Here is a 22,537-nt window from a genome sequence, read left to right as displayed (position 1 = left end):
ATCAAAGCTTCCCTTGAGGGGTATTTATTGTGCTGTGGCATGTGTGAAGGTGCATGTCTCATGGACCTCATGGGCCAGTTAAATGAGCTAATTATTTGTTTAATGCATGTCATTCACTAGTTTTCAGTCTCACTTGTATTAAACAAACCACATGTTGTTTGATATTTACCATAAAAACCGGTCACGTGCATCTTAATTAGTTGTTAGATAAAAAGGGTATAATTTCACGTAAAGTTATTATTTTATTCCAATTGTAGTATACAATGGCAAATCCATGATTCAAATACTGGAGGATCCCAAAAAAAAAAAAAAAAATTATTAGACAAAAATTGAATTAGGACCCGGCTTCTCTGCTCTCCCATTTCTCGTACATTCTCATCCCCTCATATTTTATACAGTCACGGTTAAGTCACGTCAATATTTTATATTAATTTTTTTATAAAAATAATAAGATAAAAAATAATAGTAATATAAAATGTTGACGTGGCTTAATCGTGATTTCACAAATAAGAAAAGATGGAAGTGTATGAAAAGTAGAAGGGCAAAGAAGCCAGGTCCATTGAATTGAGCGACGCGGGGTGAGTGGTTGAGGGTGACGGCACGGCAACAGGTTGTGGGGTTTGGGGTTAGGGTTGGGACTTGAAGTGTACAAGTTTATAATGCGTGACAGCCTCTTCCCGTAAAAGTCTTTATTTACAAAGGTTGAAAAGTTTTATATATTCTACATAGAGTAAAAAGAGTTCTTTCTTGTTTACCAAATAACGGAGTTCTTTTCGAATTTTTCTAGGTTATTTAAAATTTTAAATAAATAAAGGGGTCTAAGTGGGATTAATCCTTTTAGATTTAATAAAGTAAATGATTCTACGTAGTTTAAAGAACCCCAACATCCAAAACGCTAATTTCATTTAACATTAATAAAAGTAGATACGACGAAGTATGAGAGAAAATAGAAAGGGTTTCAAACGTTTACTCCTCGCCATGACACCGTTGCATGCCTCATCCATGGATAACCAAAATTTCAACTGTGCTAAAACTACTCCGAGAAGAAACCTTTGAACTAACCGCCTACACTCAATAATTCCCAACCACTACCACAACATATGCCCAAACAATAGGAGGGTGCCCAAAAATATCCTCACAAGAGTTTCTTCCGTATTCCAGAGGGTCCCAAGACCATCCCGGTCCCTATGTGGATCCACCTTTGGCAATATGTATATATATATTTTTTGGCCCCGAATATATCCTCACAGACTTTTCTCTCATACTCCAGAGGGTCCCAAGACCACCCTAGTCACTATGTGAATCTATGTTCGTTAAATGTGTATTTATTTTTATTAATATGATCAAATAGTATGATATATTAATCATGTTGTCCACTCACATGTAACACCTTAGGCCATCTCCAACAAAAGGGGGCTAAAGAGCCATGTTTAGCCCCCATCCAGATTATAGCCATATAAGAAATTATTTTTTAATAAACAGTGTCAGCCCATATTTATATACCATCTCCAACCGAGGAGGCCAAAGGGTTATAGGCCAAAACATAGCCCATTTGACAAAAAACTCATCTCCAACCAAAGAGGGTTATTTTTTAGCCCCTTAATAATTTATTATTTTAATTGAATTAATATGGTTAATTTAATTAAATTACCATATTAAAATAAGGTTTTCGGAATGTGAGAAATGGTGTAAAAATGGTTATGGAATTGAATTAATATGGTTAATTGAATTAATTTTTTAGTCACGTGTCGAGATGTAATTGGTTATGGAATGGTGAAATGGAGAAAAAATGTGAAAATGGTGTAGAAATGGTATAGGAAACAAAATTAGATTTTTTTTTTTAATTTCGTCTAAAAAATTTCAAATTCCAACAGTAACCTTATGTCAGCTAGCCTTTGCTAGCTTGTGTCATGGTTACCGTTGCATGGATTTGGCTGCTACAATTAGGCTAGTTGGTTGGCTTCTTTTGGCAAGCCCGCTGGCCTTGTGGTAGGAATATGGCCCAGTGGGGCCGGCAAGCCTTTTGACCTAATCCTCGGTTGGAGACAATTTTCGTGTTAAAATAGGCTATATTTTGACCTATAGCCCTTTGACCCAGTCGGTTGGAGATGACCTTAAATCATATATCCCATATCCTGGGTTGCGTGATTTTTCAACGTTTCTCATAGTTCGGGTTTTAATCACAAATGGTCTTTGAGATTGATCAAACTCATCATTTTGGTCCCTCACTTTCAAAATCAATCAATGTCATCCCTGACATTCACTATCTCACATCAATTTGGTCTTTCCGTTAAAATTTTGTCAGCTTCTGATAGTTTATATGTGGGACCCACACATCCAATGAAATGATGACATGTGGATTGCACAAAATAAGGGTTTTTATCGCAAATGGTCCCTAACGTTAATCCAACTCCTCATTTTGGTCCCTGAGTTTCAAAAATCAATAATTTGGTCCTTAACTTTCACTATCGCACATCAACTTAGTTATTCCGTTAAAATCTCATCAATATTTTTCGTTTGTGTGCTGATGTGGTCCCACTAATGCAATCATATGGCTCCACGTGAATTAAGTATAAGGAACTATTTTTTTAAGAGTGAACCAACAGAAGATTATTGATGACATTTTTCTCGCATCCCACAACTCCAACTCGAAAAAATTTCAATCTAAATTCGATAAAATCAAATCCAAATTTAATTTAAATTTGAAGAAAATAACCAACTAGAGAGAATGAAGAGTGAGTTCACGAAGCCAAGTACTTTTATGGTGTCATGGTGCCTTCCTTTTCTTTTTGAGCTTACCCTGATGAAGACGATGATAACTTTTTTTTCTTTTAGTTTTGGTTTTAGTTTCTTATTTTACTTTTAGTTTTAAATCTTTAAAAAAAATAGTTTCTTATAGTTAGTCCACATGGCGCCTTATGATTGGATTAGTGGGACAAAAAAATATTGACGAAACTTTAACGGAAAGATTAAATTGACGTGTGGTATCGAAAGTCAGGACCAAAATGAGGAGTTTGATCAATGTCAAGGACCATTTGCGATAAAAACCCTTATTTTGTGCAATCCACATGTCACAATTTCATTAGATTTGTGGGTCGCACATACAAACTAACAGAATAATTAATGGAATCTTATCGGAATGACCAAATTGATGTGTGATAGTGAATGTTAGGGAAGATATTGATTGATTATGAAAATGAAGGACCAAAATGATGAGTTTGATTAATCTCAGAAACCATTTGTGATAAAAATCCTAATTCACATCGGGACAAATAGACAAATCCTTATGCATTGAGTACGGAAAGTGCCGACCCGCCACGTGCACCTAGCACTTGACGACCTTTTCACCACTATAAAAGCGCAGGCTGAAGAAAGGTCTCATTGCCAAAAGCATCCCAATTTTCTTAGATTTTTGTTTGATTAGAAAAGGTTGGAGAAACAGAAAAGGAGAGAAAAAATGGGTTTAACTAAGCCACATGCAGTTTTCATACCATTTCCAGCACAAGGTCACATAAACCCGATGCAGCAATTAGCTAAACTCCTCCACTACAAAGGCTTCCACATAACATTTGTCAACACAGAGGTCACTCACAAGCGCCTCATTAACTCCCTAGGTGCCAACTCCCTCGACGGCCTTCCCACCTTCCGATTCGAGACCATTCCCGACGGCCTCCCGGCAACTCATCCCCGGGACGTGCCATCACTCTGCGTTTCCACAAACAAAACCGGCTTGGGGCCATTTAGGGAGCTTTTGAAAAAGCTCAACTCTTCACCCAATTCACCACCTGTGACTTGTATAATTGCTGATGGTGTTATGACCTTCACTCTTGATGCTGCCCATGAATTGGGAATTCCTGAAGTGCTTTTCTGGACAACAAGTGCTTGTGGCTTCTTGGCCTACGCTCAATATCACCGTCTTATTGAAGAGGGTCTCACCCCTCTTAAAGGTATACTACTTAAATCGATCTGATGTTGCAATAATCACTTTATTCGAACTGAAATCAGTTACCACATAAGTTTCATGTTTTCGTTGAAAACTACAAACTAAAAACTGAAATGGTTATTAAACCTCGACAGTGTTTTTCAATTAGAATTTAAACTCACCAGTACTATTTCTTGATTTGATCTTGCAGATGAAAGTCATTTCATGAACGGATATTTAGACACCGTTGTAGATTGGTTGCCGGGCATGAAAGATATCCGTTTGAAGGACATTCCGAGTTTCATTAGAACCACAGACCCAAATGATGTCATGTTGGAGTTTATGGTGGGTGAGACAGAACGGACCAAAAAAGCTTCAGCTGTGGTTTTGAACACTTTCGAGTCTTTTGAGAAGGAAGCTTTGGATGCAATTTCGTCTTTGTTTCCACCAACTTACTCCGTCGGACCCCTAAACCTACTATTCAGTCAGATTCCGGCAGACAATGAGTTGAAGGCGATTGCGTCGAGCCTATGGACCGAAGACAAAGAGTGTCTCGACTGGCTCGACACCAAAGAACCTAACTCAGTGGTTTATGTGAATTTTGGAAGCACCACAGTCATGACAAATGAGCAGCTAGTTGAGTTCTCTTGGGGACTTGCAAATAGCAACAAGACATTTCTGTGGATCATTAGGCCTGGCCTTGTTGCTGGAGACTCAGCTGTGGTTCCTCCGGAGTTTTTGGAAGAGACCGAGGGAAGAGGTAAGTTGGCAAGTTGGTGCCCTCAGGAACAAGTTCTGACCCACCCGGCCATCGGAGGGTTTTTGACGCACAGCGGATGGAACTCTACCCTTGAGAGTTTGTGCGGCGGAGTGCCGATGATCTGCTGGCCTTTCTTTGCCGAGCAGCAGACCAACTGTAGGTACGCATGCAAACACTGGGGAATAGGCATTGAGATAGAGGATGAGGTGAAAAGAGATTACATTGAAGGGCTGGTGAGAAGATTAATGGAGGGAGAAGAGGGCAAAGAGATGAGGAAGAACGCGTTGGGATGGAAGAAGAAGATAGAGAAGGCCACTAGTCCTAAGGGGTCATCTGTTTTGGATTTGGACAACCTCATTAACCAGGTTCTAATTGCTCCGTGAAATGACGATCGAGTAGAATATCCAAAGATCTTATCTCTGGTAAAAGTAATGCTCGTCATTTTTTTTAAACAAACAAAGAGTGCTTGATCACCAGTTTCATCACAATGTATCAATCTACCTTTTAAATAAAGGGCACTCTATATGTTATATTGCTGGAATTTTTCAGATGTCTTTTCATTATTTTACTTTTTAGTACGTAATCTTTCACTTAGGTTAATCATCAACTTATCTTCTTCATAATTAATAAGTTTTCTTGCATATTACTTTTGCTTCCTTTTCAATTTTCACTTCTAGTTTGTTAGAAACATCAAATTCAAAAACCCTTTTTGTGCTTACAGTACTTACGTGTTTAATAAATTAGTACTGTAAAAAATGGTTTGAAAAGTAATTAAATTAGAAGTGAAAATTGAAAAGGAAGCAAAGGTAATATGCAAAAAGGGTTGAGAGTTAATTAATTTGAAGTTAAAATCCCAATAGCGGTGGCAATATGGTCTGAAAAGTAATCTTTCACTTCTAGTTTGTTGAAAACATCAAATTCATCTACCCTTTATAGTAGTTTGTCTTAGTGAAAAAATGGTTTGAAAAGTAATTAAATTAGGTTAAGAGTTAATTAATTTGAAGTTAAAATCCCAATAGCAGTGGCAATATTCTGTGAGTATAATTTGTGTTTGAAACTAATCTTTGGGTTGCACTAAAAGGCGAAGATAATACGTTGATATCAGACTTATAGACATTTTCGGCTCAAATCATTGTTATCAAGTTTAAAGGGGGAGTACATAAACTTAATTTCGTGCCTCAAACATCAATTATTAGCCACATATATATATATATATATATATATATATGTGTGTGTGTGTATGTATATATGTATATGTATGTATGTATGTGTACACACACACACACACACACACACACATATAGCTGATCATCAAGAGGCTGCATCACTTGGCATTCCTTTAAACAAGGAAGTGGTAGGACTAATGTCCTCATCAAGGTCCCTGAGTTCATCAAAAGAATTAGGTGGAATATGACTGTGACCAGAGCCAAATGCCTTAATATGGTCTTTGAGTGATCTCTTATGCTTGAAATCCGAACCGCAAACACAAAGCCAGCGCTTGCCACAGTTCTTCTCATGTGTTCTCCAGTCACCTTTTACCGCCAACAACTTGCCGCACTTGCGACACATAAAGGGCTTCATTCCATGCTTCCTCTTGTAGTGCGTTTGAAGGGTCCGAAAATCTTTTAGGGGTTTTGCTCTTGGGTGGTCGATGTTGTTCTTGCATCCTTCAGCACAACAATAGCATGGGATGCCAAACATGGTTCGCGGTCGTGTTCCCTTTAGTGACTCCGGCCCTCTACGATATTGTGATCCATGCCCCCACATGTGCATCTACCATAGGAATATTCACAAATTGCTTGACATTGGAAATCAAATATTTGTAGCGACATAAGAATATTTACATATGTGCTCGTATGCGAATTTTGTGAACAAAATTGAAGTCCCTTCAACATGACTCGAAGTTTTGGTTGGAAAACTCAAGCTTATTTATTTGGCTAAAAGGAGTTTATGTTTCGAAATCAAGGAATATGGCCGAATGGGGTTTTGGCTTTGAAATCAGAGAATTTGGCAAGTACAAATAATTAAGCTCGATTCTAAAACCTATTTGAGAAGTAGGGAAGGGACTTCAATTTGTTCACAAACGATTGCCATTGTGATAGAAAATGTAACCATTTTTTAGCCAAATAAACAACTTTTGGTAGCAGATTTACAAAATCTCTGCGTATAAGGAGATAATTAGGTTTTGACTGGCATGCAAAAAACCATGCGTCCGCATGAACAGATGCATATAAGAGAAAGTTTGTACCAAAGATGATTTCTAGTCAGATTGTATCAAAACTTTGGACGAGATCAATTATATATTGAAACAAAACAACAGTTATATACCTGCAGATTATTGTAACGGTTAAATGTTTTGAAGCAGACATGGCAAGAAAAATGTGCGAAGCCAATGAGTATTTGTTCTGGAGTTGGAATCCAATATTGTGCTGTCACATTATCTTCGTCATCTTTCGGATCAGTCAAATAACTCATAGAGCCATCCGAACAATCTGGAAGACCAATGTGCAAGGCCACAGTTACTCCATCCTCCTTATGATCTTCACTGCATATTGCTTTAAGGTTATCGACATGGGAATTAGGCACTTGATCAGGTGAACGAAGTAGGCAGCTTATCGGTGGTAGAGGCTCAAGATTAGCATTTGGGATCTCACTAGGAAAAAGATTGAGGGTCTCTAAATTATGGTTTGAAGAAAATAAGGGGGAGGAGCTCGAAGAAATTTCAAAGGGCTCCATTTTATAAGAGTGATTATTAAAAGTGTAATAGAACGAACGCTGCAATGTAATTGACTAAAGATCAAGGTTTTTATAATGAGATCATAGCATGGAATGAATGCATTGTAAACCTGAGAGAGAGAGAGAGAGAGAGAGAGAGGGTAGAGGGGTGGCTGGAGAATATTGCTGTTGAATGAAAGGAACCACTGTTGAGGGGGTCATAACTATGTGCTGAATAGACTCTGTATATCATTGGGGAAAGGAAGGAAATAACCTTAAATTCTGTGGCCCATGTCATCTGAGTTTAGCAAAATTTGCACCACAGAGGGTTGAAAATCTAAGGCAATTTGTATCATCATGCAGTATGTGCAAATTACATACCCAACAGTCAACCCGCACCAGACACGAGAGAGAGAGAGAGAGAGAGAGTTGCAGGGTGAATCATTAATTTCTAGTTATTTAGGAGCATGTAGACATTTCATCATTTACGTTACGTGCAAGTTTTAATTAACCTAGCTTATATAGTTGAGTTGTCATCCTAGCTACCTTTGTTTTCCCTAATATTTGACATAACATCTTCAGTTTAATTAATTACCGCCTCAGTACTACTAGAACATACAACAGAAATATTGTGGTAAGTTATTCTAGTTTTATTGTTGATTTCATAATTTTGAGCATAATGACTACCTCGTTTCCACTAGATCTCGAAGACTTCAAAAATGTTGTTCGAGTTCGAAAGACCTAGTTACCATCATGGCTCATCAACGCTACCAACAAATGGACCAACAATTTCGACTAGAGTTCGAAGAGTTCGAAAGACCTAGTTATCAAAATCATTTATTAGGCCTTTTTTCTTTTCCATAACATAACATTTGTGTGTGGGCCTAGCCTGCAATAAATGCTTGTTGAAGTTGCACGATGAGTCAATATTATATTATATATTTTACCTTATTCTTAGTATTAATTTAGTGGTTATTATTTGAGAATTTTGATACTTTGATTTATATTTTTAATGTAAGACATTCGACTTCCTCTGGAGCAAAACATGGTGAAACAGATGAATGTTGGATTGCTTCCAATTAGAGGATGTTCATGTGTCTCTCAACTTGTTTGTATCAAAGTTTCATATTTTTCTATCGAGTGGTTTATTTATGGCTATGAAATAAAGAAGCAGCGCATAGTGCCGTCAAACTGACATTTTAGGCTTCTTTGGGCTTTTTGGTGTCCAAAATAATGTCTTTTGGGTTTGAGGCCTTCTGTAATTATGTTCGGGACATCTCAAGCTTTACTTATAGCCATTTTAGGCCTGTTTTGGAGCCCTGAAAATCCAGAAACGTGGCTGTTTTGAGGCTGTGCAGATTTTGGGCGAATTTTACTAGTCAAATTAGGATTATGTTTACTAATTTATTTTAATTTATTTTAATTTATTTGGTTTCCTAGTATTATTCTAAGACCTTTTCTAGGTAGGGTTTTATTTTCTAGTAGTATAAATAAGGCTTTTTAACCATTAGGTTTTGGGGGAGAAAAATGAGAAGAAAGGACGCACTACTTTAGAGAGCTTTTGGATTTAAGTTTATTTTCAAGATGTTTTCTATCCTTGTTTTTAATAATATTTTGTTTTATGATTGTTAGTAACTAATTTTCTTTTGCTAGGGTGAGGACATGAGCCTTAGCAAGAATATGTAGTTTCTTTTCAATTTGCTTATGATATTATGCATGCAGGTTTGAATTATTAATCACCGGTTTAAACTATCTAATTGTCTTAATGCTTAGCTACCATTAGGATCTTTAGAAAAGTAAATTGATGCAATTTTGGTCGGAGGTTGGTCCCTCAAATTGACAAAGACTTCTTGTGGTTAATATGTGAAAGTTCACTTACGATGAATACCACGTCTTAAGGGGTGTATGGTTTTTCAAAATGTTTCACAAAGCTTAATGAGTCATGCATGTTTAGAATGTTTAGATTTGATCTGAATACCACAGACGGATTGCATGTTTGATATACGCTCTATGTTAGGGGTCCAAGTAGGCATACTTTAGGAAAACCGAACCTTCAAAATATGCACGTGTAATTCATAAGTAATTGGAAAAACTACATAGGATTGTTAAGGTGACAGCAAAACCCTAGGCTTTTACAATTTAATTTTCAAAAACCGTTTTCTTTTAGTTCATTTTATTTTGTCACTTTATTTAATTATTTTCTCTTAAATTCGTTTTTATTATTTTAAATCACAAAATCAACATTTAATCAAATTTTGTTTTAAATAATTAATTAAGATTTGATTTAACATAAATTATTCATTCAATCCCTAAGGAGAACGATCTTGCTAGAGCCATCTATACTACAATTACCTTGTACTCTTACAAGTATTTAAAGTGTTTTTATCCCTACTTTTACAGGTAGTAAAAATCTCTATCACTGCACTCATCAGGATCTGAGTTCCTTTGATGGTCGTTGGATGATCTACCTCTTACTGCCTTCTCTGCTAATTTATAAGATATGCATCATCTGCGATTTCTTTTTCTGCTTGTCTGCAAAATTTCCCCTTGATTTGCCTAACCAAAATCAAAGTTGCGAATTAGTTTGGTCTGAGAGAGGAGTCGGTTAAGCATCATGGTCTACTGGCTAAGCGTTGAAGTTAAACCTACAACCTTCAGATGGAGGGGTGTACAATGGCCTACTCAGGTTTAGGTGCTTGAAGACATATAGTGCATCATGGGTTAGGTCGAAGACGGCTGCAAATATAGGTCAAGGCCTATAAGAGCTAGGGTTTCTAAATCATTGGGCTCCAGCCACAGATGTAATTCAGAGGGAACCAACAGAGAGGGCTGTTGTCATTTGGTAGCATACGGCGAAACTAGCGTTAGCTATTTTATGGCATATGGCTAACCAGGGGTGTTCGCACCGGCGACGGTTGTTGCTGGTAAGTTTTCATATTATTTTATCCGATTCTTAATATGTTTTGGTGATTACTTTGGTGAGATTTTGATACTTTGTTTTATAATTCAAATATAGGACGTGTGACTTTACTCTATGCAAAAAGTGATGAAACAGTAGAACATTTTAGTAATTACAATTGGAGTAGATTCACTAGTTTGTCAAGTGTTGTGTCAAAGTTTTAGCATTTAGTTCCAAGGTGTTTAAACGTGCTGAATTAATTAAGGCACAGCGCGCAGTGCTGGGAGATTGACGTTCCATGCTTAATTGTGAGTTTTAGGCATGAAGATGATGTCCTCTGCAGCTGGACCTTTTATAAAGTTGAAGATGATGGCCTAAGATTTAAAACAAGACCTTTGGGCCTGATTTGGAGCTCGATTGGTCCATAAACATGGGAATTGTCTTACTAAGTAAATTGCCTAGTTAGGTTAGGATTGTGATTTTTAAGTTATCCTTTTGTTATATTGTTTCCTAGTTTTTAGAAGACCTTATTTAGGTAGGATTATGAATAAGGTGCTGTTTCTAAGCTCCCAACCAACCATTAGAGTTCTCTACGCACTACTATGATGAACTCAGCTTAGAGAGTTTTTGACGATTCAAGTTTACTTTTACAAGGTTTTTTTTATCCATGTTTCTAATAATATTTTTCTTTTTAGTCATGATTATATGTAACTAATTTCCTTTTGTTAAGACTAGACTACGAGCCTTAACATAAATATGTAGTCTTTTATCAATTTATTTATGAAATTTTTCATGTTTGCTTTGAATTATTAATCATCGTGTTCAAACTATGTATATATCTTAATGCTTGATCACCATTAGGATATTTAGACAAATAATTTAATGCAGTTTATGTTAAAGCATCACCCTAAAATTGAGGAGATCTTCTTGGGATTGATAATTATAGTTTCACTTAAGGCGAACGTCACGCTTATGAGGAGATCTTCATGGTTTTGTTTTAATTTGGTGGTCAAGTACTTCAAGTTTCAAATCTTTAAATTGGCCCCATTTTCGGATTCATGTCAATTTCTTCCTTCAACTGTTTGACTAAAGAAACTGACTAATCATGTCACGCCCCGACCTGCGAATAAAGACTATTCATGAGTTAGGGTGTGAGCCATATCTTAGCTATAGAAATAAATTCTACAACCTAGATATGGTGGAAAAATTAAAATAAAATTGATTAATAACTACAACACAATACTTCACATCACAAAATCTTACATGATAAAACTTGAGTTTACTACATATAATTTACTGAATATGCAGCGGGATAACTGTAGTTCACAAATTAATTCACAACAAAAGTACCAACAAAATAATAATTAAATTGTAACAATTCTTTCAAATGCATTAAATATATGCACATGAGATGGATGAATGTGCTTACTCCCTTCTAATCTCGCTAACACATACCTAAGGCATCCAAGCCTGCACATCCCATACCATGCTTATACCACTTGGCTACGAATACCTTAGAATATGAGTTGACTCCCGTTCATCCCTTAAACCCAATTTTTGTAATTAAATTCTCAGTTTCCACTTTATTATACAAGCACTTCCCCCGACGCCCAATTGGATATTCAAGTCTTTCACCCAATACCTGACATATACAAGATTTCATTATGTTATAACCAACCAATTGTATACTCAAGCCCTTCCCCTGACGCCTGACGTATACAAGGTTCATTATATTATATTCAAGGCAAACTTCAGCTCTTGAATATCCTCACAATTCAAACACAACTTAACTCTTTTTCTTGCTTTACAAGAATGCTTATGTATATGCCATGTAACAAGGATATCAATAATCACATGCTCTAAAACATCTGAACACTAATCAAGTTGTTAGTAACCATAGCAATATAATCATAATATTAACAACAAAGTAATAATCAACATAAATGATAAACAATACGTTACCATTTCCTCATTTTTTTTTATTGTTTCAATTTCATTTCCTCCCTCTTGTTCTCTTTCTTCCTTCGCCACTTCCCCTTCCTCTTCTTTAATATAGCTGAAATTCTACATATGTAATAGGAGTTGTATTGGTGAAAAACTTCAATGAAAGTGAGCGAAAGAAACTAGAGATGTTGGCCATGCAAAGAGGTTGGCAGAGAAGATTAGCTCAACCAAACATCAGCTGTTTGAACTGGGGTATAAGTTATCACATACATTGGATTGTCGTGGTTTTTGGATATGTTATAGAGGACATGATAAGGAACAACTTTTGTGAAGGAAGCATTTCGATCAGAGCTACGAACAATGGGGTTTTGGTACTCATAACATGGCTGTCCAGTTTTCTGCGGGATTGGAGACTGAGTTGGTGTTTCAAACATATTGGACGGTCGCACCGTTGGATTTTCCTAAAATTTGGATATATCATGGTGGAGAGACAGACGAACAACTCTCATGAAGAAAGTACTATGATATAATCTATGGATGTTGGTGTTTTGGTCTGTTAAATAGGCGGGATGAATTTCTAATTTTTGGATATCTTTCTTTTGATAGACGAAAATGACAGTGAGTTTGGTGGAGAGATTTGTTGGGTAAGGTCTTATGTATTTTTCTGGGATTTGTCTCACACTTTTTGTACATCATTCTCAAGGGTTATAAATGGAGATTTTCGATGGTCTGGTGGAAGTGCTTCTCATGGAAATGATCTCAAAATGTAAGTGCATAAACAACACAAGATTTAAGTTGTTCGCCAAATCGACTACATCCAATAGAGTTTGCTTTCATTGTATTTCACTATATATGAAGGATTTACAAATACAATGAAAGATGGCTTAAAGCCTTAACAATATGTAAATGAAAGATAAGAGGTAATATGAAAGGGAGAATGGCTTTCTTTTTGGAGTGGTTCTTTCTTCCTTTTTTCTTCTTCTTCCTCTCTCTTTTCTCCATGTCTTCCATTGGTTCTTTCTCCTTCCTTTCTAAAGATTGCATGACATCTTCATTCCCATCTAGTTTGAGGAGAAAGCTTCCAAGTGTGCCAATAGAAAGAAACCAAGTATTGCGCTAATCATTACCATGAAATGTGTTCCAATAACAAGGCAACAAGTGTTGTCCCAATCATTAAGAATGATATGTGTTCCAATGGAAAAACAAGTGTTAAGTTAATGAATATCATGCAAGATGGATGCAAGCATCAAAGGCCACGTAAATATTTATCTCAAGGGAAGTTTGATGGAGTCGCATTGTAGTGAGAATATTGCCAAAATGATTAAGATTCCTATAGATTGATGAGTAAGCACTTCTAATACCTCAAAGTGTTGCCACCTACATGCAAATAGACTAACATACACATACTATAAACTCCACCTCTTCACCCTAATTATTAGCTTCTATTAATTACAACTTCCACCTCATTCTTTGGAGAAAAAATCAAGCTAACTCTACTAGAAAATTCCCACCTCTCGGAGCTTAACTCTCCAACCCTTTTACACTTCACTAATTAAAGATAAACAAAGGCTAGCAAGGGTAACTTAGTTGCTATTGGCACGAAAAGGGTTAGTAGAAACCCCAACAAATCAAACTAATGCATATATACATATAAGATACACAGTTACTGGACAAAGTTACAAAATTATGATGAGGATGTCAAAAAAAAATATAGAAACCTCTCTAGTTGGAGATATTTGAGTATGAAAGTACTAGTTAGGCACAAAAATGTATTTTTGTAGTGAAAGAATCCCTACTAACTTACATGTCGAAAATACAAGTTCTTGTAGTTAATATATATATATATATATAAAAGGAAATTCAAAAAAAAAATCATTACATTTGAAATAGATATAAGTACTTACAAACACATTTATATAACCATTTTTTTTTAATACGGGGTATTACAAATCATTGAATTCAAATTGCACATTATCATCATTATTATATCATGAGCATTTGTTGGTGTTGGTCTTGGTGCCATAAGGTGAAGAGTTCAGGAGGAGCTGCCATCTTGTTAAGACTGAAGACGACACCATTTCGGTGCCATAAGGTGAAGAGCTCAAGATGAGCTACCACTATGTAAAGACTGAAGGAATCTCATCTCGTGCAAAGTAAGGTTGCACAAAGGTAAAGCTGCTCCGTAGACTAGGTCTAGGAATTGAGCTTTGCGTGATACTTTGTAAGAACATTATTTGCATTAGTGGATTGGACTTAGTGGAGAGTCACCGGCTTTTCAACCTAGATGTGGGTTTTTCCAGCCAAAAATTTCTTAAGTTCTTTGGTTCTTAAACTTGTTCACATATTTGATTTACTAGCATATGTTTCATGCATCCTATGTGCTTTTATTTGATATGTGTTTGTGACTATGTTTACACTGCATATTATGAGCAATGAATTGAATTGTTCTGACTAGGATAACTTGTAGTGAATCAAGTTTGATTCGTAGATTTGCGTTTGATTAACTGACGAATCTGTACTTAGTTGACTAATGAGCTTGACTAGTCAATCCAGGATACTTTAAATCATAATTGTTTTGTCATTGCTAATTGCATAATGAACAGATATGCAAATGTTTTCAAGTTTAGGAATTGTTGTTGTGAAACTGATCTGGGCGGACTCTGATTAGTTGAACATACTGGTTAATTAGATTTTATTCTTGCAACTGCACTTTGTATCACTGACTAACTTGTACCTAGTTGACTAGCTCATCTGACTAGTCTATTGTGCAAAGTTTTATTTGCAAGATATTCCACCAAGTACCAAATTACAAACCTTCAAACTTGCATGTGTAATTCACAAGTAATTGGTAGATCTACATAGGATTGTTAATGGTGATGGCTAAACCCTAGTGCATTTTACATTTGATTTTCCAAAACTATTTTATGTTCTCTTTGTTGCGAAGTTTTTATTAAAATCAATTTCAATTATTTTATAGGAAAACTAATGAAAAGAGCTTGAAAACTTTGAGTTTTAACGATAAGGACAAAATAAAGAGTAAAGTGAATAGTATCAGGTTTGACCTTTTAGTGTAAAAATGTGATTTTTCGTTAAAGTGAACAGTACTGCGAACTTTTCGTTCTTATTTTATGTCTTTTTATTTTAATTTGCAATTTCAAATCTTGTCCCAAAACTTGTTTTATATCAATCCATGTAGAGAACACCCCTGCTTGAACTGTTTATACTACAATTATCTTGTTCTCTTACTTGTATTTTTAAGTGTTTTTATCCCTATTCTTACAGGTGGTAAAAATCCTATCAATTGCTATTGTTGATGTCGTGGCATGGGGTGGTAGTGTGGCGACGATCTTAGTAGCAACGGTGATGGCGATTGGGGGCCGCGACAATGCCCCAGCAATCACGTCTCGTGGTGAAAGAGGATCCAATCCTCGAATGTAAGGAACAACGTGGGCCACGATTGATGGTGGTGCACCAGATTGAGCGATGGTTGCGAAGATGTTGCAACACATCGCGGTTTGTAAGGATTGGCCGTTGTTCTTGCTCGTAGTTCTCCGTGTGCTCACCATGGTTCGAAGGGTTCGAATAACGATGAACGAAGAAGGGTGAAGAAAAGTTTTTGGATAAACTTCCTTCGCTCAGATGTCCTGATGAAAACATCAATTTGTAGATGCAAATTTTCACCAAGGATAGATTGACAAAAATCACACTTGCAAAACGATCACTACTAGGCTAGCTAATTGACAAATATCCACGAAAAATGATGGCAGTGTCCGCCAAAGGGCCTTCGATGCCTAAGTCAAAAATAGTTTGAGAGAAACTGAACTCAATTAGAGAGTTCCAACTAATAGTTTTAGAGAAACTGAACTTGAGAGAGTTCGTACTAGTTTATGGTTTTCCTTTGTAATCTTGTAGTAGGAGGTAAAGTTTCCCTTCTTTGTTTGTTTGTTGTCACTATATTGGTAGTTTGTTTATTATTTTTCGTATTGTTGTTTACTTTTTGGGAGTTGATATTGGCATTCTTCGGTGAAATTTAGTACTCTTCGGATGAAATTTTATCTTATCCTTTTACCCAAGAAGAATAGAGAATGACCCAACACCCATAGTTTTTATACAAGAACTTTGGTGGTAGTGAGTTGTTGCCGAGCTGCCTCATACTACAACAATTTCCTCATATATGTTTATTAGAGAAATAATACACTTTAAATGAACAAAGTAAATCAAAATAGTAGTTGATAGAAAAATGTGAATGATTAGTTGATCATCTCTTTCTTGCAATATCTGTGCAGAGCACACGAAATCTTAAAGCAGTAGTCAGCTAATGTTACAGATTTCGACCCAAAAAGAATTTTATGACTGAGTGACAGCGGAAACGTCAGAAACGTAAGGATCAATTCATGAAGAGCATAATAACTTTTAATCATAAAGTTTATACAACTGAATTTTTTTTCTCATCAGATCATGTATTTATCAACGAGTCTTTTTAGGCATCTGGAGTGCTTTCTGAAGTAACAACTCCAGCTTCTGTTTCGGTTGAGGCATATTGCGGATTCTGAGAATCTGAAACCAACATAACAATACATACATTCCCATGAGCACATTCGACACATAAATATAACAGCAGTAGTGTTTGGAGATATTTTAATTAAGTGCACGCCCTCTTATTAATTTATAAGAAGTATATACACATGCAAACACAATTTATCTAACCCAGTGAGTGATAGTCGATTAATAGTCTAACAATATAACCTGATCAAGCCTAAGTGAAAAGATCATGGCAATTGCTTACTGTATAACCTAAAACTAAACCCTAAATTGGGTTGGCGTTAATTAGAAAAATTGTACGATGTATGTCAGTATATATATTAGCTAGAATGGTCCATAATTTCACCATGACATGTCATGGGTGTCTTGTGAAATGAGACAGCGTCCGACAGAAAATTTGTGCTTATATAAGTAGGGTTTTAAAGAGTGGAGTTTCAAGAACCAGAAAAATCACTCAAAATTTTGAATATACTGTTAAAGTCTAATGATTTTTTAGTGACCCAAACTATTGCGTGGTATGTAGGCGATAACTAAACAATATAATGGCACAATAGTAGGTGAGGAAAAGTTTATTTTTATACTTACAAACACTCAATGGCCGACTCTTTTTCCTAACTAAGCATGCAAGTGGTTTTTTCCTTTCTTTCATTCTCTCCTTCCTTCAAATATTTCCTCACCCTAACTTTGGTTCTTGAAAGTTTTTACCTATTTTTTCCGTATATCATTTTAATTTAGTGAAACTATTATGCTTAAGCCAAAAACGGCACATACAAAGAAATCAAATCTTGATATATATATAATTGTATATACTTGAAATGATTTTTTTTTTCTTTGTAAAATTAACCTAGCTTCCCCTCCTATCACCACGTCTTAATTTCCTTGACTCATGATTAATTGGCAGTATCTAACATGCCTGGGCCTCTCTAAACGACCACTTGAGTACATATCTTGAGAATAATGAACCATGATTCTGAGGCTGAAGCCACATGCAGTCACTGTTAGTTTACATGTACACTCTGCTATGCTTCTCTGTCGTGACTTTCCAATATTTGACCCTTCTGCGTCTGGTCTCATCACACAAGCCATGCAGCAGCCAGCTCACTCACATGGGTTGCCCTTCCCCTCCTTGCCCCACTAGGTCCTCTCCCATATTAATGAAATCCCTAGGGAAACTGTACAAAACTTCCTATATATGTATATGTAGTTTGTGGGATTAGCTAACTGGGAGCTTCAAACTGTAATTCGAAGATGCTATTGACTCAGACTTTGCATCTGCTAAAATCAATAATAGGAAAGTAGCTATCGACAACTTTTTTATATTACAGATGATAATTTATACTAATCTATACTAAGGAAAGGGAGAGAGTTCAAACTCAGAATGCAGCGAATTGAAAAGAAATATCATAACTACCAAGACAATCTATCACTTATTTTATCACCAAGGTTATAATAATTATTTTCAATTATCTCTACTAATTAATAAAACCCTATTTGTCAACCAAAAGAGGGTGAAAAGACAAATTAGTCGTCTATCATACAAAAAAAATGATGGGCAATAATGTAATTTCACAAGTCTAAATTTTATTGTTTTTTATTGAAGCCTCACCTACAGGTGATGTTAAAATAACTCTAATATTTATAATAATAAAAAATAAATAAAATAAAAAAACCTCCAACTCCCCCCACGTTCTCTCTCTCTCCCTCTCTCCTTCTCATTTTCTAAAAAAAATGTGTTCATACACACAAAGTGTGTAGGCAAATGCTAGTATAATTTAAATTATATCTACACTTCACATGCAATATCAAAAAATTAAAAAAAAAAAAAACGAGAGAAACTAGTTAATTACCAGGTAAAGGAGAGGTAAAATTAGGAGGATTATGCCTTGAGGTGGGGGGTGGTTGCAGGAGTGGAGGATTAGGATAGGAGCTGGAGAACGAGGGTTCCATGTTGTGCGTAGGATAGTAGAGATACGAAGGGCCGGGCATACGATGCGCCTGGGGTGTAGAAAATGTTCCCCTTGGACTTGGAGACTGAAAAGAATAGCCATGATAGTAATATGGAGTTCCCATTGGTGAAGATGGTGATGATCCATACACTTGAGGGTAGTACTGAGGTTGTTGATGCACTTGTGGGTTGTACATAGCCTGCTGCAATATTATTGCAACCATTCAATAATGTGATCAAATTGTTGGATATGGAGAGAGAGAGAGAGAGAGAGAGACTCACTTGGTGGTACCCATAATCTGCAGGAGTGTAGGTTGGGTGGCTGCAATCAACAATTTTCAATGAGATTGATGAGTTAGGATGAGCAGAAACTTGCTTAGAATGAGACTGCCAATAGGGTGCCCATATACGAGAAACCCTCCTGCTTTTTTTCTACATTGAAAGTTTCACACTCTAAACTTAACTTGCTTTTGCCCATCGCCCTGCCCATATACCACAAATCCTTCTAATTGTATGCACATGTGTTCTTAAATATGATTGTTACATAATTCGAAAATGACACAATCTACTAACAAGAAATAATAAGTTAGTTCAAGCGGATCAGAACTAACCTACATACAATCTCTAATTTATTTTTGCTAGTGAGGTGAACTATATCAACAGATTTTTGGTTTGTGGTACTTGTATATATCTTTGAAATTGGAAAAAAAATTGTCAACAATTTTTCAGTCGGCAAAATTTCTTTTGATACAAAAGATATTAGGAAATGATATACAAACTCAAGACTTTAGATACAAAACACATACACTTAACCGCATAAGTTAACGAACTTTGTAAAATCGTTTTTTCCTTTTAATAAGAAAACCATACAAAGTTCGAAAACGCAAAAGACTTAAGAAGCATCACCAACCCTAAAGTTGACTGATCGAGACAAAGATTGACCACGTTGAACAGATCAAAATATATACCTATATCTATAAGCTTTAAGCAATAGCGTACGTGTCATCACCCCCAAATATCTCTCCATTAATCCTTTTCGTTTCAATGCAAATTTTACTTGCTATAGAATATAAGTTCATAAGAAAAAAAAATACAAAACAGCAAAAAGGTTGTCTCTAAATTTGTGCACTAAAGTAAAGGACCACCATGATTACGACATTGCACAACCCTTTTCTCTTACCCTTCTTTTTCCATCTAATAGTCAAACATAAATTGTTTGAATTACTTTGCTGAAGATTCAACAACAAAAGAATTGCACAAATAATACAATTACATTTTCAATAATAATTTCGGAATCAATTTTTTCTTTCACAATATCGCTTGTGGATAATTTTGATCAATATCAATAATGTACCATAAACTATATGCACGTTGATGATGCATGCATTGAAACAAAATTAAGTACGTTATAGGGTTGAAGGGTTGCCCTTATGCACCTTTAAGTTTGTATGATTTATATATTGGCTACTTACAGGTTGATACCAACTGTAGCCAGGTAATATTTAATCTTACATTAAAAAAATAAAATAAATAACAGACAACCACTTCTATCTAGCTTTTCACTTTTTTAATTCAATGCATGGACCATTTCTCTTTTAACCACAATCCCAAAAAATAAAAAATGTAACACAAATTACCTGTACGATGGATATATTATAGGAGCCGATGGCGGTAGTGGTGGCGGTAATGGGGGCACTCCGCCGTACGACTGTGCAGCCTGGGGTGCATTTCCCTGGTATGGAGTGGCGCCTTGGTTTCTTCCTGTATGAACCACATAAATGTACCTCCAAATTAAGTATTTTATCAATTATCGAGCAAAAAATATTACTTGTCATTGATCACTCTGTTTTCGCAGAGCAATAATCAAGGAGACAAGAATTGAACACATGAGCTCAAATTCAGGGTCGAAATGCACAATGTACCTCTCGGGGGAGAAGGTCGTGGTCGTCCCAATGAAGCAATGTTACAATTTGCTCTTCTTCCGTCGATGACAGGGTTTGGATTAGTGCAAGCCCTCCTTGCCGATTCAGGATCACGAAATGTCACCTAATCATATAATATAATCATTAAAACCGAAATACAGAAACAAGAAAAAAAGAAAGAACACACAGCGATCTTCGAACACAACACATACGTATCAACATTAGACTTACAAATCCGTAGCCTTTAGATTTTCCAGTATTTTTGTCGGCAATAATAACAGCCTCAAGAATCTCCCCAAACTGCTCAAAATATCGGCGCATTTCATCAGTTGGTGTCTCCCAAGCTAGCCCTCCGACAAACACTTTTGTAAACGTTGTGTCCCCGAACTGCGATCGATAATGTGGATGCGCCATGGCATCTACAGCTTCATATGATGATTTCTTAATTTGTTTTTGCAGCTGCATGAACTCATATAGTCGAAGAATTTTGATAAGAAGAGCACTCTAAATTTCTTCCACCTCAAATTTTTGTTGACCTTCTTTGCTCTTTGCTTCCTCTGCTAGCTCTATATGTGTCTCCATCTACAAATAATTATTCCATATTTCCTATTTTTTCAGGAAGAAAATCATTGGATACACATGGAAAATTAAAAGGGTTTTGGATTGGTTTAAAATGTTAGTTGTTGTTGGTTGTATTGCTGTCAAATATTTGATGGGTAGTTTGAAATGGAGAAGTTGGTTGATTGAGAGAGAGAGAGAGAGAGAGAGAGAGAGAGAGAGAGAGAATCCGACAGCTGCAAACTCTGATTTGCTGGCTATGTATTAGGAGAGGGAGGGAAGGAGGGAGGGTATGGCTTTGCATTACCGAATGACAGCTCTGCGTGACAAATGCACTTTCGAGTGTGTCCTCCCTGTCTCTGCATTAATAAACCCTCCCACCCTCCAATCAAATTATAATCCCACCACTCCAATTTTTTTTCTCTCTAATTTACTGCTTCTTTGTGTTCTTCTGCACGTTGGGTTTTTTAGCTCTTGATAATCTTAGTTATTTGTCACTTAGCAATGTAATTTAGGGCAGATTTACTTATCATGTATGATAATGAGAATGAATGCGTATGAATCTCAATTATGCGTTAAATAAAGAATGTTTAGGGCATGTTTACTTATGAAATGTATTTATGTGAATTCTGTTGATGCACAAAATCAGCGAGGACTTTGGTACAACAGAAAGTGTAAGGTTTTGTGACCTTCGCTTGGTTGCTTCGGTCACTAGTGAGGATAATTACGTAAATGAATAGAAACAGAGAAGCAAACACAGGATGTACATGGTTCACCCAGATTGGCTACGTCCACGGAGTAGAGGAGTTCTCATTAATTGTGAAGGGTTTACACAAATACATAGGTTCAAGCTCTGGTTCAGTGAGTTCTAGTGAATAGTTTAGTACAAAATGACATTAGAGATTATTGTGGGAGAATGATCCCTATTTATAGAAGAGAGTTTCTAGTTTTGTTCTAATATTGACACGTGTCGTGTTGTGATTAGCTTCTGATGTTGACACGTGTCGCGCTGTGATTGGCTTCTGATGTCGACACGTGTCGCACTGTGATTGGCCTTCTAGTTGAAGGGAAACTCTTCTGGGTCCTTGACGGTATAACGTTGACCGGTGCTCAGTAGTTTCGGGATTAGTCAAGTATGGTACAAACAGTGCTCCCCTAAGTTCCCGAGTGAGGGAAGCTCCTCGGTTGGGGACTTGCAAGATCCAAGCCGCTGCGTAATCACGAAACTTCTAAGTACCGAGGTGTGGTATCGTTTTCACTTGCCTTATCTTTCTCATAGGTAGATGTGGCATCTTCTCTGGAAGTACACTTCCTCCATCCAGGGGTGGTA

At 36.3% G+C, this 22,537-nt stretch overlaps 3 protein-coding genes across 4 annotated transcripts; 1 reads left to right on the top strand and 2 right to left on the bottom strand.

Annotated features, from left to right (window-relative positions):
• The first annotated feature begins 3,383 nt into the window (after positions 1-3,383).
• LOC139192573 ((R)-mandelonitrile beta-glucosyltransferase-like) lies at positions 3,384-5,230 on the top strand. The gene is made up of 2 exons (XM_070814818.1): positions 3,384-3,947; positions 4,134-5,230. Exons 1-2 carry the CDS (start codon positions 3,458-3,460, stop codon positions 5,063-5,065), a joined length of 1,422 nt encoding a protein of 473 aa, XP_070670919.1. The 5' UTR covers positions 3,384-3,457; the 3' UTR covers positions 5,066-5,230.
• A 568-nt stretch (positions 5,231-5,798) lies between these two features.
• LOC139191966 (protein TRANSPARENT TESTA 1-like) lies at positions 5,799-7,418 on the bottom strand. Its single transcript, XM_070813005.1, has 2 exons — positions 7,011-7,418; positions 5,799-6,455 (listed from the first exon to the last, which is right to left on the bottom strand). Exons 1-2 carry the CDS (start codon positions 7,416-7,418, stop codon positions 5,994-5,996), a joined length of 870 nt encoding a protein of 289 aa, XP_070669106.1. The 3' UTR covers positions 5,799-5,993.
• A 9,051-nt stretch (positions 7,419-16,469) lies between these two features.
• LOC103435912 (uncharacterized) lies at positions 16,470-21,547 on the bottom strand. Of its 2 annotated transcripts, none has more exons than XM_008374375.4 (6): positions 20,881-21,547; positions 20,650-20,773; positions 20,365-20,488; positions 19,010-19,049; positions 18,630-18,930; positions 16,470-16,797 (listed from the first exon to the last, which is right to left on the bottom strand). In XM_008374375.4, the coding sequence occupies exons 1-6, from the start codon at positions 21,112-21,114 to the stop codon at positions 16,721-16,723; spliced, it is 900 nt and encodes a 299-aa protein (XP_008372597.2). In that variant the 5' UTR covers positions 21,115-21,547; the 3' UTR covers positions 16,470-16,720. The 2 variants fall into 2 exon arrangements, with proteins under 2 accessions (XP_008372597.2, XP_017187331.2); XM_017331842.3 differs by having other exon boundaries at positions 18,630-18,927; positions 20,881-21,544.
• Positions 21,548-22,537: the final 990 nt, after the last annotated feature.

Source organism: Malus domestica, chromosome 15, assembly GCF_042453785.1.
Source record: "Malus domestica chromosome 15, GDT2T_hap1".
NCBI classification, from domain to species: domain Eukaryota; kingdom Viridiplantae; phylum Streptophyta; class Magnoliopsida; order Rosales; family Rosaceae; genus Malus; species Malus domestica.
The sequence above is the reverse complement of the archived record's forward strand: the minus strand, read 5'-3'. Positions and strand labels throughout refer to the sequence as shown.